The sequence below is a fragment of the Lasioglossum baleicum genome, chromosome 10 (genome assembly GCF_051020765.1).
Source record: "Lasioglossum baleicum chromosome 10, iyLasBale1, whole genome shotgun sequence".
Classification (NCBI taxonomy): Eukaryota; Metazoa; Arthropoda; class Insecta; order Hymenoptera; family Halictidae; genus Lasioglossum; species Lasioglossum baleicum.
The window spans coordinates 1,577,406-1,590,471 of record NC_134938.1 but is presented as its reverse complement, the minus strand read 5'-3'; the positions used below and the strand labels follow the sequence as shown (position 1 = coordinate 1,590,471).

Below are 13,066 nucleotides of genomic sequence, written 5' to 3'. Positions count from 1 at the left end.
CCTTACGTAAATCATGCCAATAGTATTTAAAACCGTCAGGACCATCTAGATTAAATTTTTTTTCATCGGAAATATAACATTTTTTCACTGTTGACGCCAGGTCATGTGATCTCTTGCGAATTTTAATCTTGCAGTTTTGTGCTCCTGGGTAAGAGGTGGCTTCATTACTTTTTTACTCCATTTTAACCGTGTATCGTGTTGCAATATTTGCTGTACACGTCGTGTACTTACTGCCAGATCCAAAACTCTCGTTAATTCACTGACAGTGCTATTATTAATTGATATTTCTTTAAAAATAGGAGAACGGTCACGCCTTGCGAGTTTAGTATTTCCACCTGTATAATGGTTTTTGCCATATTTTTCACGCAATTTTAGAAAATGATGTATGCAAGTACTAGATCTATTAATTTTTTTGGCTATTTCTCGAATAGAGAAACCTGCATCGTGGTATGCATCTATTTTTATTCTTTCTTCGGAACTTGAAACTTTTCCGCGTGGCATTCTAATAAACGAAGAATTATTATATGTACAGTTAAAAAATTTTGTATTTAAATTTCAATATTTACTCTGTCTGAGGTATGGACGATGTTTCTTGTAGTAATGATGATACAGAACTGGGAAAAACTTATCGTTCTTATACAAATTTCGTACTTACTACGATCAGCATTCAAATATTTTTGTTTACAACACTGAGAACTTTCGAATTTGTTTACATGCGCTACTGTACGGTAATAATACATTGGTGTTCATAAGGTTTTCACACTATACTAACATAAATTTACCGAATAAATGAACATTTGGCAGTAAATTATGATGTTCTTATAGAAACTTCGTCCACTGTATTTCGAGTTGCAATTTTCGAGAAAAGACTCGAGGAAAGAAGAGGTAGAAATACTTTCGAGCTTTTGATATAATGGGAACGAAAACAATTTATTGACCGTGATGCCTCTGACGTAAGGGCTACCAACATAATGCCAGTGGAAGGGTACATAAAAATATCATCGTACTCGAAACGGAGGCAGAGTCGATGGAAAGTTTCCTCTGATATCCACCGACCTGTGCAGATCAAAACAGTTTTAGATTACGTAAAAAGATAGCACTAGAAAAATAATTTCTCTTCACCCTTCTCCTTGCAGAAAATTAAAATTAATAATGCGTCATCCCGGTAAAAGGTGTATCGTGATTAGACTGCGGATCTTTATGCGTTTTAGAAGAAATTGGTTGAGTGAAATGTAAAACAGTAAGAGATTTAAAGCATTCAAGAATGTTGTGATGTTGCTTTCAATGTAGCAAAGACGTTACGGGATGAAATCAATTTTTGTTATTCCTGCTTCTCGCACAATCAATGCGAAACATTTTTATTTTGCGTGAAGATCTAATCATGATAAACAATTGGAATATGTATCTCATTTCCGAACCATGATCCATCACACCTGCCAAATTATTACAACTTGGCATCGCGACGCAACACGCGAAATGAAAATATTTGCAACAGGTCCAGCGAATGTAACATAAACTGACGGCGCCAATCTATCTTTAATAAACAAACTATTATCTGCGGAAAAATTGAATTGAATCAGCTCGAGAAACCGCACGCGGATCGCACGTGACCGTAAATAGTCGAAAAAGGAAAACGCGCACTCGGTTGTAATCCCGTTGTCATTTATTCGGCGAGTAATTAATCCTAGTCTTTAATTAGCTTCGCATTCTCTGGATTATTCTGGTTTCGGTCTGCGTTCGGAGAGAATGTCGTCGCGCGATTGTTAGAAACGTGATATATTTGCGAGGGGAGACCGACCATTTGTTCATCTCACAATGTTCGCCTCGAATAAATATTTCGTTAAATTGGAATCCTAGGAAAACCTGCTTCTTATAGATAAATTACTTTTTCTTTATATTCTCTTGAATTCGATTTATTTTTTTGTGTACAAATGGGTGGCTAAACATTTTACGAGTTGTCGTTGTATGCGTCAAATCTTGTAATCGAATTTTACATCACTTCCCGATGAGCTAGAGACTTGACACTTTAAACAGAGCTCAGAACAATATCTTTTATTTATAGTCAATAATGCCTGAAAACATTATTTTCTCCTTTTTAGTCCATTTTAATATAAGCGTGGTTTTTAGAAAGTTTTTTTTATATATTTTTCTATTTCTACGGCATTGTCAACAATATATTAGATGATTGCCTAGGTTCGTGCCCGATTTGAAAATAAAATTCAATGGTTAAATTTTAAAGATTTGGTTAAAGATTGGTTAAATTACAATTAAAAAATGGTTAAATTTTCTACAATTAGAAAAGAATGGTGACTATATGTGTACAATTGATTAATAAAATTGTATTCTTTAAAATTTAACCATTGAATTCTATTTTCAAATCGGGCACGAACTTATGCAATCATCTAATATCTAGCTTTACAAAAGCTCTAAACAATTGTTATTCGAAAACTACTGAACAGCGACATTCTCGCCATAATTTATTCCCTCCCCCTCTACCTCTGGACATCTAACATTGATAAAAATATAAAATCTCTCAGAGATGTCCGCGGAAAGCTTTGAACATATCTTCGAATCTTCCGAGTAACTAAAAATCGCCATTGTCCCAGAGCTATTGTCAAGCATACGAAAGCTCTCTAAAAGAGGGAGCTTTCTCGGTAGAAAAAGCCTGCAGAGAACCGGAAATAAATATCTGTTTGTATCCTCGATGGAAGCTCGTCTCCATCTGGCGGCTCCCGAGGCAAAGCTTCCGACTCGAGGAGCTTTCAAGTTCTGCGAAAGCTTTCAAACCGGTGTTGCCATCTGGCCGAGGTTCGACTGAATGAGATTACGTTTATAAATAATCCATTTCGCGGGTGGTTACTGCGGCTGTTACCGTCGTTTTACTATTCGCAGATCCATCGTCGCGAGCCCGTTGCGTTGGCCGGATATGCGCTCGCGAAATCAAACATGGCGCTTTCGATCATATCTATCTATATTACAATCTCCGAATGATTTATGCTGGAACGCTACGGTATTAGAATGAAACTATTTGTAACCACCCGGCATTTCGACATTATCTTGCCGGTCGTAATTAGATCGGGGGATTAATCATGTCCGATTTTGCGTTTCGATGACCTTTAGACGATCATGTGTATTTTTGGAAAAAATAAATACGTCTTCAAGACTTCTGCAGTTGGACATTAAAATTACAATTAAAATTGCAATTAAAATTACAATAAAAATAACAATTACAATTAAAATCACAATAAAAATTGAAATTGGAATTGGAATTGAAATTGAAGCAAAAACACTAACTCGAATACCAATGCTAATACTGTTATATTATGGGTATATAAAAACCAGACTGTTTATGGTCTTGAAGTCGTCTTTTTAGGACGTAAGAGTTCCACACCTAAAATAGACGTAAAATGGACGTAAGACGTCTTTAAGACATCGTGTGCTATCTGGGAAATAGAGTGAAGGATTAAGAGCATTTGTAATATTACAGTGATTTTAAAGTAGTTTTATAGTAACTTTATAGTCATTGTATAGTAATTCCATAGTACTTCCATGAATAATTTTATAGTAGTTTTATAGTAATCTTGTAGTCATTGTATAGTAATTTCATAGTACTTCCATTAATAATTTTATAGCAATTGCATAGTAAGTTTCGAGTACCCCTTAATAGTAACTTTCTAGTAATTTTAAAGTAATTGTCGTCTGTATACCTGTCACCTTGCTAAACGCATGAATGATCTACTATGATTCACATTTTGATTGATAACTATCATAAATTAATTTTGTGTGAACCAACAAACAGAAATCGAAGTGGTTACATAATATTCGTATACGTTCACGATTAAGTAACCAGCATGTAAAGACACGTAATATACATATACACAGTGGTATACTAAATTTGAACCTGATCCGCAGCAAACAGCGTACCACAATGGAAACGATCTATTTAAACCGAACCAAAGCCTTTAACTCTCGTTTTCTGTATTATTTAAATACCCAATACCAGTCATGCGTCTCGAAATTCCAACTAAACGTGTCGATTTGGCAACCGGCCTGTTGTAAATACTATTAATTCAATATTTAACTACATTCTACTACTTTGACATCACGCAGGTTACACGATCTCCTAATACCTAACCGAACAAATTGCCTGCTGCCTGTGCTGTATCAGCTGAATCATAAATTACTAATTGGTGGACTTGTTCTGTACCCAAAAGTACTCCATAAACAATCTTTATATATATATATGTATATATATATATTTATATTTATATTTATATGTTCAACGTCAAAAACAAGTTGCACGAACTAAAATACAATTCAAAAATACAGTAAAACATTTTTTAGTCTATGCAAGATATTTTAATATTTATTCTATTTGCAAGAGTAAATATAAAATATGAGGGGCATTGCAAGAAAGAATATTAAAAATGGGGCCATTGCAAGAATAAATAGAAAAAATGGGGGCATTGCAAGAAAGAATATAAAATATGGGGGCATTGCAAGAACAAATATTAAAAATGGGGGCATTGCGAGAATATATATTAAAAAGGGGGGCATTGCAAGAATAAATATTAAAACTGGGGGAACTGCAAGAATAAATTATTAACCTAATATTTAATGATAACAGCAATGTGTGTGTTCAATATTTCTTATTATTATTATTCATCGACTCGTGGTACCGAGTGCAGAAGCCAGTGAGCACTCAGTGGAATAAGTTGTGAACCGAGATTGTAGCAGAGCGCAGAGTTGACAGAGCAGTGTTCACGCGGCTCCTCTCTGCGGGCTGTCATCTCTGAATTGTTAGATCGAATATACAGATATTCATGAAACCGTACTCCGAATCAGTTGCCAACGAAATTCAGGAAAGGGGAATTGCGCCCGACGGTGATGATAACTATCTGTCTTGGTTGTACACGCTACTTTCGGATAACATCGTTTCCGGAATGCTCCGTACACAGCGCCAACGTTCTCAAAAGAGATTAGATCGAAGAATATTCGCTGTCGCAATCCGTTTTTGCGCATTTCGAATTTCGCATTATACGTTACTCGTCGAATTTCCTAAATTAATGACTATTAGAATGCACAGTTTACGAGACACAGGCAGATTAGGGGAACAGTTACCCCCTCTCTACCAGCACTAGTCACGTGATATTGTGACGCGTGAAACGTAGGCGAATAAACATTGATTTTAACATGTCAACAGGTTGAAAATAGTACGATAATATTTTTAGATTGTGCGAATATTTGTACTGTTTTAATCGCATTATTACAATATTGTGGAATTTCGCTAATTTGTTTACTTCATTTCGATACTGTTAACACGTGCTTCCGAATAAACAGTCCGGCTATACTTCGGAACCGTAATAATAGAAAATACAATGTAAAAATAGACATAGACAGATGGTCATTCGAGTGTATACGTCTCGGACGAACGAGACGTTCGTTCTTGTTCAGAATAAAATACGAGCAGATTTTTTTACGCTAATGTGCATGTAGAAAAACAATTTATTGTGTTATAAAGCAGAGGTTCTATTTCTTTCTGTTTTATGTATTTGCCCTTGCTGCTTTTTTTTTAATATTATATTTTTATAAGATAAATAGAAGGTCGAGTATCATTCGGAGAGTATAGGATGCACGCGGGAGGAAGTATTTTAGAGTGACAATTACTACAGACATAAATCCCGAGAATAATTACTGGGAGATCTCAATTTTAGAATCGGTGTCGTTGTCCGGTTAACAAACCGGCGATTAATAAGGTATTAATGCATCGATGTCATCGCAATACCGGTTCTAGCAGTACGAGCCAACCTCGTTTAACACTCGACGCACGCGTCCCTCTTCCGTGGAATTCAATTTGGCACTATTTTAGGGGTAAATTATTTGTTCTCCCCCTTGTCCTTTAGTATCCGGAGAATTATTCTAGTCTTAGCAGTCGTCGTAAACTTACGGTGCACATCGTAATGCGTGTTCCTTCTGAAACATTTTGAGACTCTGTTCGAACCGTTGCGATCGAGATTATCCACTAAATATTCATTCCAGAGTATCAATTTTCATTTAAAAAAAAAAAGTAAAAATGTTTTGCTGTATGCCACAAGGTTCTAAAAATGATTAAATAATTTTGAGGCTCTGTGCGAACCGTTGCGATCGAGATTATCCACTAAATATCCATTCCAAAATATCAATTTTCAATTTGGGAAAAAAAAATTTTTTTGATGTGTGCCACGAGGTTTTAAAAATGGTTAAACAATTGACTCCATCGATTCCACGTGCAACAAATTTCTAATAGTGGTATTTTGAGGAAATATCGAGATTGGAAATTTTGTTATGGCACCTCACGTCTCCCACGCCAATATTCCCGTCCTCTTTTCATCGCAGGCTTCTCGCCGCAGATTTTGTTTCGTCTTTCATCTATTTTCTGACCGAATGATTCCAATTTCTTCCGTCTGGCTGGCTCTTTTCTCTCAGTTCGCTTCTCCATTTCCTTAGCGCTAGTTTCCTCTCAGGCTTTTTCCTTATGGTTAGTCGAGTTACCATTTTCCTTCGCGGTCGTCCCGCGACATTATCATCCGCGTCTCTCGTACAAATTACCGCATTATGGTACTCTCTCTCTCTCTGTATGGCTTTATACGCACTTTATTTGTTTACTGCCAAGCCCGCCGCTTGTTACGCTTTCTTTTACGTCTCTACACGTTTCTGATCTTTCTAGAGAAACCTACATAAAAATCTGTGTGTGTCTTTCTTCTTTTAAATACTTTAATAAGTTGAAATTATTATTCTCACCGTTTCATATTTCACCAACTTTTTTTTTGCCATGAATTATCGGAAAAAAACGGGAACTGTACGATCTAAGAAAATCGTCCCCCCATTTTCCACTGCCTAAAATCGGCACAAACTCGTCAGCAACGCGGACACGTAAAGTCAAAAATGTCTTACGCGCGGCAGCCACTGTCAACCGTGCCAATGCCACAGGAATTCGATTTACGAACGCGTACAGAGTCGATATTTGATTTATTTGCTGTGCACGCTGCGCGAAACGGAGATCCGCGCGCCATTATTCCTCGGGGGTCGACAAGCGTCACGCACACCGCGCCGGTTGTTTCGATTTTTTCCCAGGGCTCACCTGTGTTGTTGTTTCGACCTCTGCCGACCACCCCGACACACCGTAATCAAAGCCCTTTGTTTCCCTTAAGCTCGGCGTGCGTCGAAAACTTGACGAGTTACCCCGCTTGATAACCATCGACGCTTCCGGCCATAAATTTCGATCGGGTTCGTCCCTCTGCAAACTGTGCAAACACGATTTTATACTGCGATTCCGACTGGAAAGCCGCAGCGTGTCTCCAAAAATTTGCGGGGTTCTTCAAGGTCTCGCCTTTAACTAGACACATTTGTCAGGTTCCCTACCAGGTCTGCAACCTCTACCAGAAGCAGCGTATCTCCAAAAATTTGCAAGGTTCTTCAAGATCTCGCTTTCAACTAGACAAAATTTTTCCTACCGAGTCTTTTCAGTTCTTATTAAGCCTCTAATCTTTACCAAAAGCTGCGTACCTACCTCCAAAAGTTTGCAGGGTTCTTGAAGGTATCGCCTTCAACTGGACACTTTTCATTTTTAGTCTCTCTACCAAGTCGGTAACCTCTTCCAGAAGCATTGTACGTCCAAAAATTTGCAGGGTTCTTCTAGGTCGTTGCCTCCAACTAGAGACACTTGTCAGGTCCCTACTAAGTCTGCAACCTCTTTCAGAAGCATTGTACCTCCAAAAATTTACAAGATTCTTCAAAGTCTCGCCTTCAACAGGACACTTAATTTTTAGTCTCCCTATCAAGTCTGCAACCTTTTTCAGACGCAGTACGTCTCCAAAAATTTGCAAGGTTCTTCAAGGTACGATGTCCACGACCCCTTGACATTGCAGCTCGCATAGATCCATCCGCGGCAACAGTGTCTTCATCCTCGTGTGAGTTCTTTTCGCAAGTCCCGAGCGTGTGTCAGCCACACTAGGCGTCTTCGTCTTCGTCGTGTAGTGGCCGTCGTCTTCGTCTTCGTCGTGTGGTGGCCGTCGTCGTCCTAATTATACGTGTTTCTCCGTATTTCTGGAATTAGACTGCGGATGGGGCGCGGGAGAGCGGTTGCGATGCCGAAGAGCGTGCTTACGAACGCTCAGTCGCGCGAGATCCACCTCGAATCGCGCATATTCAGTAGTCGTCATAGCTATCGCGACATTGTGCCGCTTGATCGCGTTTACGTTGTGAACGGGTTCGTCCGATGGGGCGAGCACTTAGGTATCGATCTTCCATACGTCGATCCTCGTACTAATCAGGGCTAATCTTCAGCTAATCCTTCGTAATCGAAGAAAGATTTGTTTCCTCATTCTTTGGAAGTCTTCGGGTACTGGACGTCTTCGGGGTCTTTGCTGAAGAGGCCCTTCAGCATCAGGACATTTTTGATCAGTATACTTGCTCACTGTGATCTTCCTGGAAAATCATTTCACCCTTTGCACTCGGAGCTATTCTAATTCGAAAACCGAATTTTCAATACCGAAACATTCAATACGTTTAGTAATTTATTGGATATCAATTTAATAATGCAACAAATATTTTAAACTCGAGTGTAAAGGGCTAAAATCAATTAAATTATCAACTTGCAATGCTGATACCAAAAAATAAAATAATAGAGATTAAATTATTATGATACTTTTTAATCAGCCCCAGGAAAATTGACCCTACTAGATTACTATAATTTCTTTAAATTAAATGATTAAAATAATAGTGATTAAATTATTATGGTAATAATTTAATTTGAAGAAATAATTTACCAGGGTCAAAATGTTCCTAAGGTTAATTAACAATTGCACAGTTGCTCCGAAACCCAGGAACTTCTTAGAGCGACCGACAGTGGTGTTCGATAATTCAGTAGAACCTGCAGCCCTCCATTATCCAAAATATTTCCTGGCGAATATTAAAGTCTGCTCTTCCAAAGAATATTTGAATCGTCTGAAAAGTTGTTCGATTATGGTTTATGCCTGCACTCCTCCACCCTGTAATCCGGAAGTTGGTACTCGATCAAGGATTATCGTTTAAGGAGCAGAAGAGAGAGTTCGAGTGTGTATCGTAGTTCAAGGAAGGGAGTACTACGTTGTTCCACGAAACCCGCGAGATCCAGTGAAATTTTCATAGTGCGTCGATTCTGAGGGACCGTGCCAGTCGTCATGGCGACCACGGAAATTTTCCAGGACTGGGACTCGCCCCACGAGACCATCAGCTCCATGACCAGGACTAGCACCACCCGTAAAACCACCACCACCACTAGGCGAGAGGTAAGATTAGGGTTGACGAAATATTTACCACCGAGCAAGTTCCTCCTGTAATCCTCCGACTGTGGATTAAATATTCCCACAGCTGCAGAATTTAGGGTTCCTAGGGTCTCCTATCTCGTTTAGCCGTTTTCCAATTTTGAACGACCTCGTTTATTGGTTTATTGTTCTCGTTTCAGTTATTTCATTCATTCGAATAATTTATTGACGATCTTCAAAAGATGAATCAGTGGACAGTAGTTTCTTCGCGTTTAGGGTTCCTCTCTGAAGTTGAAATTTTTAGATTAGGATTTTGCCCATACATTCGCCGGTATTTGAAGTACATCAGGTATTTTTTTCAAGAGAAAACAATCAAAATTGCCTGAGTTATATATTTTTTTATAGAATGTGTTTTGAGAGGGGATGTTCTGGCGTTGAGTGCTGAATTTGCCAATCTTTGGCAATTTTTTTCTGAAAAACTGTCGAACCTTTTCAATTGAGATTTTTTATGCGTATTTATGGGTAGTTGAAACACACGTGTGATTTTTTTCAAATCAAAATAATTAATATTTCCTGAGTTATATATTTTTTTTACAGAGTGTGTTCTGGGGATGTTCTGGCTTCGAATGCCATTTTTACCCGTCTTTAAGAATTTTTTCTAGATCGAATTATCGAACCTCTTGCAGTGACATTTTTCGTACATATTTACCGATATTTGAACTACACGTGTGATTTTTTTCATATAAAAATGATCAAAATTACACGCGTTATAAACGGTCGAAGAATAAATATTTCAGCCAGTGATGATTTAATTCCGCCTTCTGTACGCTGATCGCGAAAACAAAAGTCTTTTGATAAACGAGCAGCGTCTAATCGGATTACATAACTCGCAAGTCTTGATCTCGTCAATCATAAATCAAACGCGGACCGACCGACCGGCCAGCCATAAAGCAGAAAGGTTGCCCAATAATGAAAATAGCGCATATTTCTCCGTGCCTTTGGACGGAACGCGAATAACCCAAAACATCTTCCGGCTGTTTCAATCTCAGGGGATTGGGAGCCGTCTTTCGCTCAAGAGAGCATTCGCAGTTTGCGAATTTCGCACGCGTTGCGATTAAGCTCGCTGTTATAGTCACGGATCAGCAGGATCTATAGATCGGATATACCAGCATTAAATCGCTGGAACAATCCTATTTGAAGTCTGGCGATTTTTCCAAAAATCACTCCTTATTTCCATTGAGGAGTCAAAATCGTCAATTTTCTAAAAATTGTTCTTGTGGCCAAAAATTCTAAAAAAATTCATAATTGATTACGCTAGTGGGTTGAACGTTTACGAATTTTTTCGTAATTTTCTGTCGAGCAGGACAGAAAAAATAAATCCTCTATGACAAGGTTCAAATCGGTGACTCCAATATAAAATCGTCAATTTTTTAAAAATTGATCTTGCGGCCAAAAATTCTGAAAAAATTCATAATTGATTACGCTAGTGGGTTGAACGTTTACGAATTTTTTCGTAATTTTCTGTTGAGCAGAACAGAAGAAATAAATCAAATGAATTGAATTGTACCAGAATAATGTGTCCAAGACAATAGTACGCATGTAGGGGACGCGCGGATAATACCAGGTATAATTTTGCGTAACGCATTTGGACGGGAGCGTTCTCGGAGAAGTTTCCTGCGTTTACGAGATCTCTGCCAGGACCCAAGGCCGATATGCTTCTCCGACTAAAACCGTGATAAACACCCGTGAAAATCGCGATGAGTAATCCCGGCCTCTCTGGCCGCTGCTTATGTTTCTTTTGTGTACCCTCCGTCGTGGATCAAGCACGCTTCGCTGAACAACTAACGATCTGTCCGATAGTGATGGGTTCGAGTGTGTTGGGCAGGTCGCGTCTCAACCTGTGGCGTCTGCGCCGCTGGAATGTAAACTCGTTATTGCACCGTGCAATTTTATATGCGTTCAGAAGCCATAAACCTTTAACAAAAGGTATTCAAAACGCGTCGACCGTCTATTATTACTTGACTGCGGATCTTCATGCAGTTATTGAAAAATTGGGTAGGCGGAATTCGAAATTGTAGGAAAATTTAAAAAATTTAAAGATGATAATATATTATTTTTCCTCTATTAACTCTTTGCACCCCTTTGTCGAGTGTGACTCGACATCAGTAAAAAAAGAATGTAAATGAAACAGGGTTTTTATATGTACTTGATTCTTCATGTATTTATTGAATTGTCTTATTTTATGGTTAAAAACAAATATAAATTACAACAAAGTCTGAGAGCTATATTGAATGTAATTAATTAACAAAATTGTTTAAAATAAGTGGCAGTAACGAACTGTCCTTTTCGAAGTAAATTTCAAATAAAATACTTAAAATAGTACGGCGTTGTTGGCAATAAAATTGAAAAATAATTCGGAGTACAAAGGGTTAAAATGATTAACGGAAGAAATGCAGACAATTTTTATTTTGCATAAAGATCCGCAGTCTAATTATTACAATGATTCATGTTCAGCAGCAGAATTACAGAAGCCTCCATTTGTGCTAATTAATTTTTGTCCAGGTGGAAATTGTTTAATAACGTTTCCAAATCAACAGAGACCTCTACAATGAATGTTCATACAACCAGATTAATTTTCTATTTTTAACTTAACAAAATCTCCTGTGGAGATTGCGTGCAAGATTTATGGGAGGATTATGGCAGTATCGGAACAATTTTTGCTTCTTCTCGCTTTCTTTTTGAAGATCGCGTCTGGATAATATTGATCACGCATGAGTCACAGAAACAGACGTTGGCGTGATCGCGATCATCTCCGATCGGTTTCTCAATATAATACTTTTCCACGACCGACCGGTAGCCTCTGTAATGAAAGCTGATAGAAAGTGGATGAACATGTTTGCAGGAAGGCTGTGCTGCTAACGAAAGTCTCTTAACATTGCTCGTTATTCAACTGACCAACTCATCAGAAAAATTAAATTATGAATTTAAGAAATTTTTACATGCTGGTTATACTGTGTGAAAAGTTCGTGAATATACCGTGAGTGTAAAAGATGTACGAATACTTTGTACACTCACTGTATTAACAAATACAGAATTATAAATTGCAAAATAATGACCAGAAAAGATTTAGCAACTTCCGCGAATGTTACGACGGTTTCGTAGCTATAGTTGAATATCTATCGCGCTTAAGCGCCTAACCAGAAGACTATCGAAGCCGTAGAGCACACATCGGAGCCCGGAAAATGAAATGCTTAAGCCCGTTCTCAATCACGGACGAAGTGCATCGTTGTTTAGTCTAGACTTCCCGAAGTTTTGCGTCGTTTCCACAGTATGTATAGCATGATTCGTGTCTTGCCCCTAATCCCGTGACGCAACGCTCGGAATTTTTGGAAGAAAACCCGACTTAGGTATTATTTATATCGCGCCTGGAATATTATTAATCCGCTGTGCAACACGCTCTCAAGCTATAAATCGTTATTATCGCGGAAGTGCAATTTTAGACGAACAAATTCTAAAATATAACAAGATTGAAAAAATGAACAGGATCCAGGAATACCTGAACAAAATATTTAAAAACAATGATGTCGAGGTTTATTCTTCCTGGATGCGTGACAGTGACGCGGGCATGATCGATTCGATCAGGACATGTGTTCAGGAGAGCGACGGAGAAAACAGCGCAAGCGAGACCTCTGGAAATAGAAGAGTGACACAAGAGTGAAGGCGTGCAGTTGCAGCGAGGATGCACCGTAAAGTTGCTTATTTTAAATAGGAACCAGCGCGAA

The 13,066-nt window shown here is 38.3% G+C and overlaps 2 protein-coding genes across 14 annotated transcripts in view; one reads left to right on the top strand and one right to left on the bottom strand.

The window, feature by feature from the left end:
- Nucleotides 1-13,066, top strand: part of Tmod (tropomodulin) — an 85,820-nt gene that overhangs the window by 17,108 nt on the left and 55,646 nt on the right. The window contains exons 1-2 of one of the 10 annotated variants that reach the window (XM_076431372.1): nt 8,118-8,274; nt 9,074-9,308. The exons of 7 other annotated variants lie outside the window; for them this stretch is intronic. In XM_076431372.1, the coding sequence (XP_076287487.1) occupies nt 9,201-9,308 (108 nt within the window). In that variant the 5' untranslated portion in view covers nt 8,118-8,274; nt 9,074-9,200. Of the gene's footprint in view, nt 1-8,117; nt 8,275-9,071; nt 9,309-13,066 lie in introns of those variants that run through there. 2 more of the 10 variants (XM_076431373.1, XM_076431374.1) reach the window with 2 other exon arrangements.
- The window catches only part of LOC143212522 (uncharacterized), a 31,246-nt gene that overhangs the window by 3,646 nt on the left and 14,534 nt on the right, over nt 1-13,066 (bottom strand). Inside the window, exons 1-3 of one of the 4 annotated variants that reach the window (XM_076431386.1) lie at nt 7,830-8,605; nt 7,550-7,729; nt 3,144-7,283 (exon numbers count right to left, since the gene is read on the bottom strand). The exons of 2 other annotated variants lie outside the window; for them this stretch is intronic. In XM_076431386.1, the coding sequence (XP_076287501.1) occupies nt 7,186-7,283; nt 7,550-7,729; nt 7,830-7,914 (363 nt within the window). In that variant the 5' untranslated portion in view covers nt 7,915-8,605 and the 3' untranslated portion in view covers nt 3,144-7,185. Of the gene's footprint in view, nt 1-3,143; nt 7,284-7,549; nt 7,730-7,829; nt 8,606-13,066 lie in introns of those variants that run through there. One more of the 4 variants, XM_076431387.1, reaches the window with a different exon arrangement.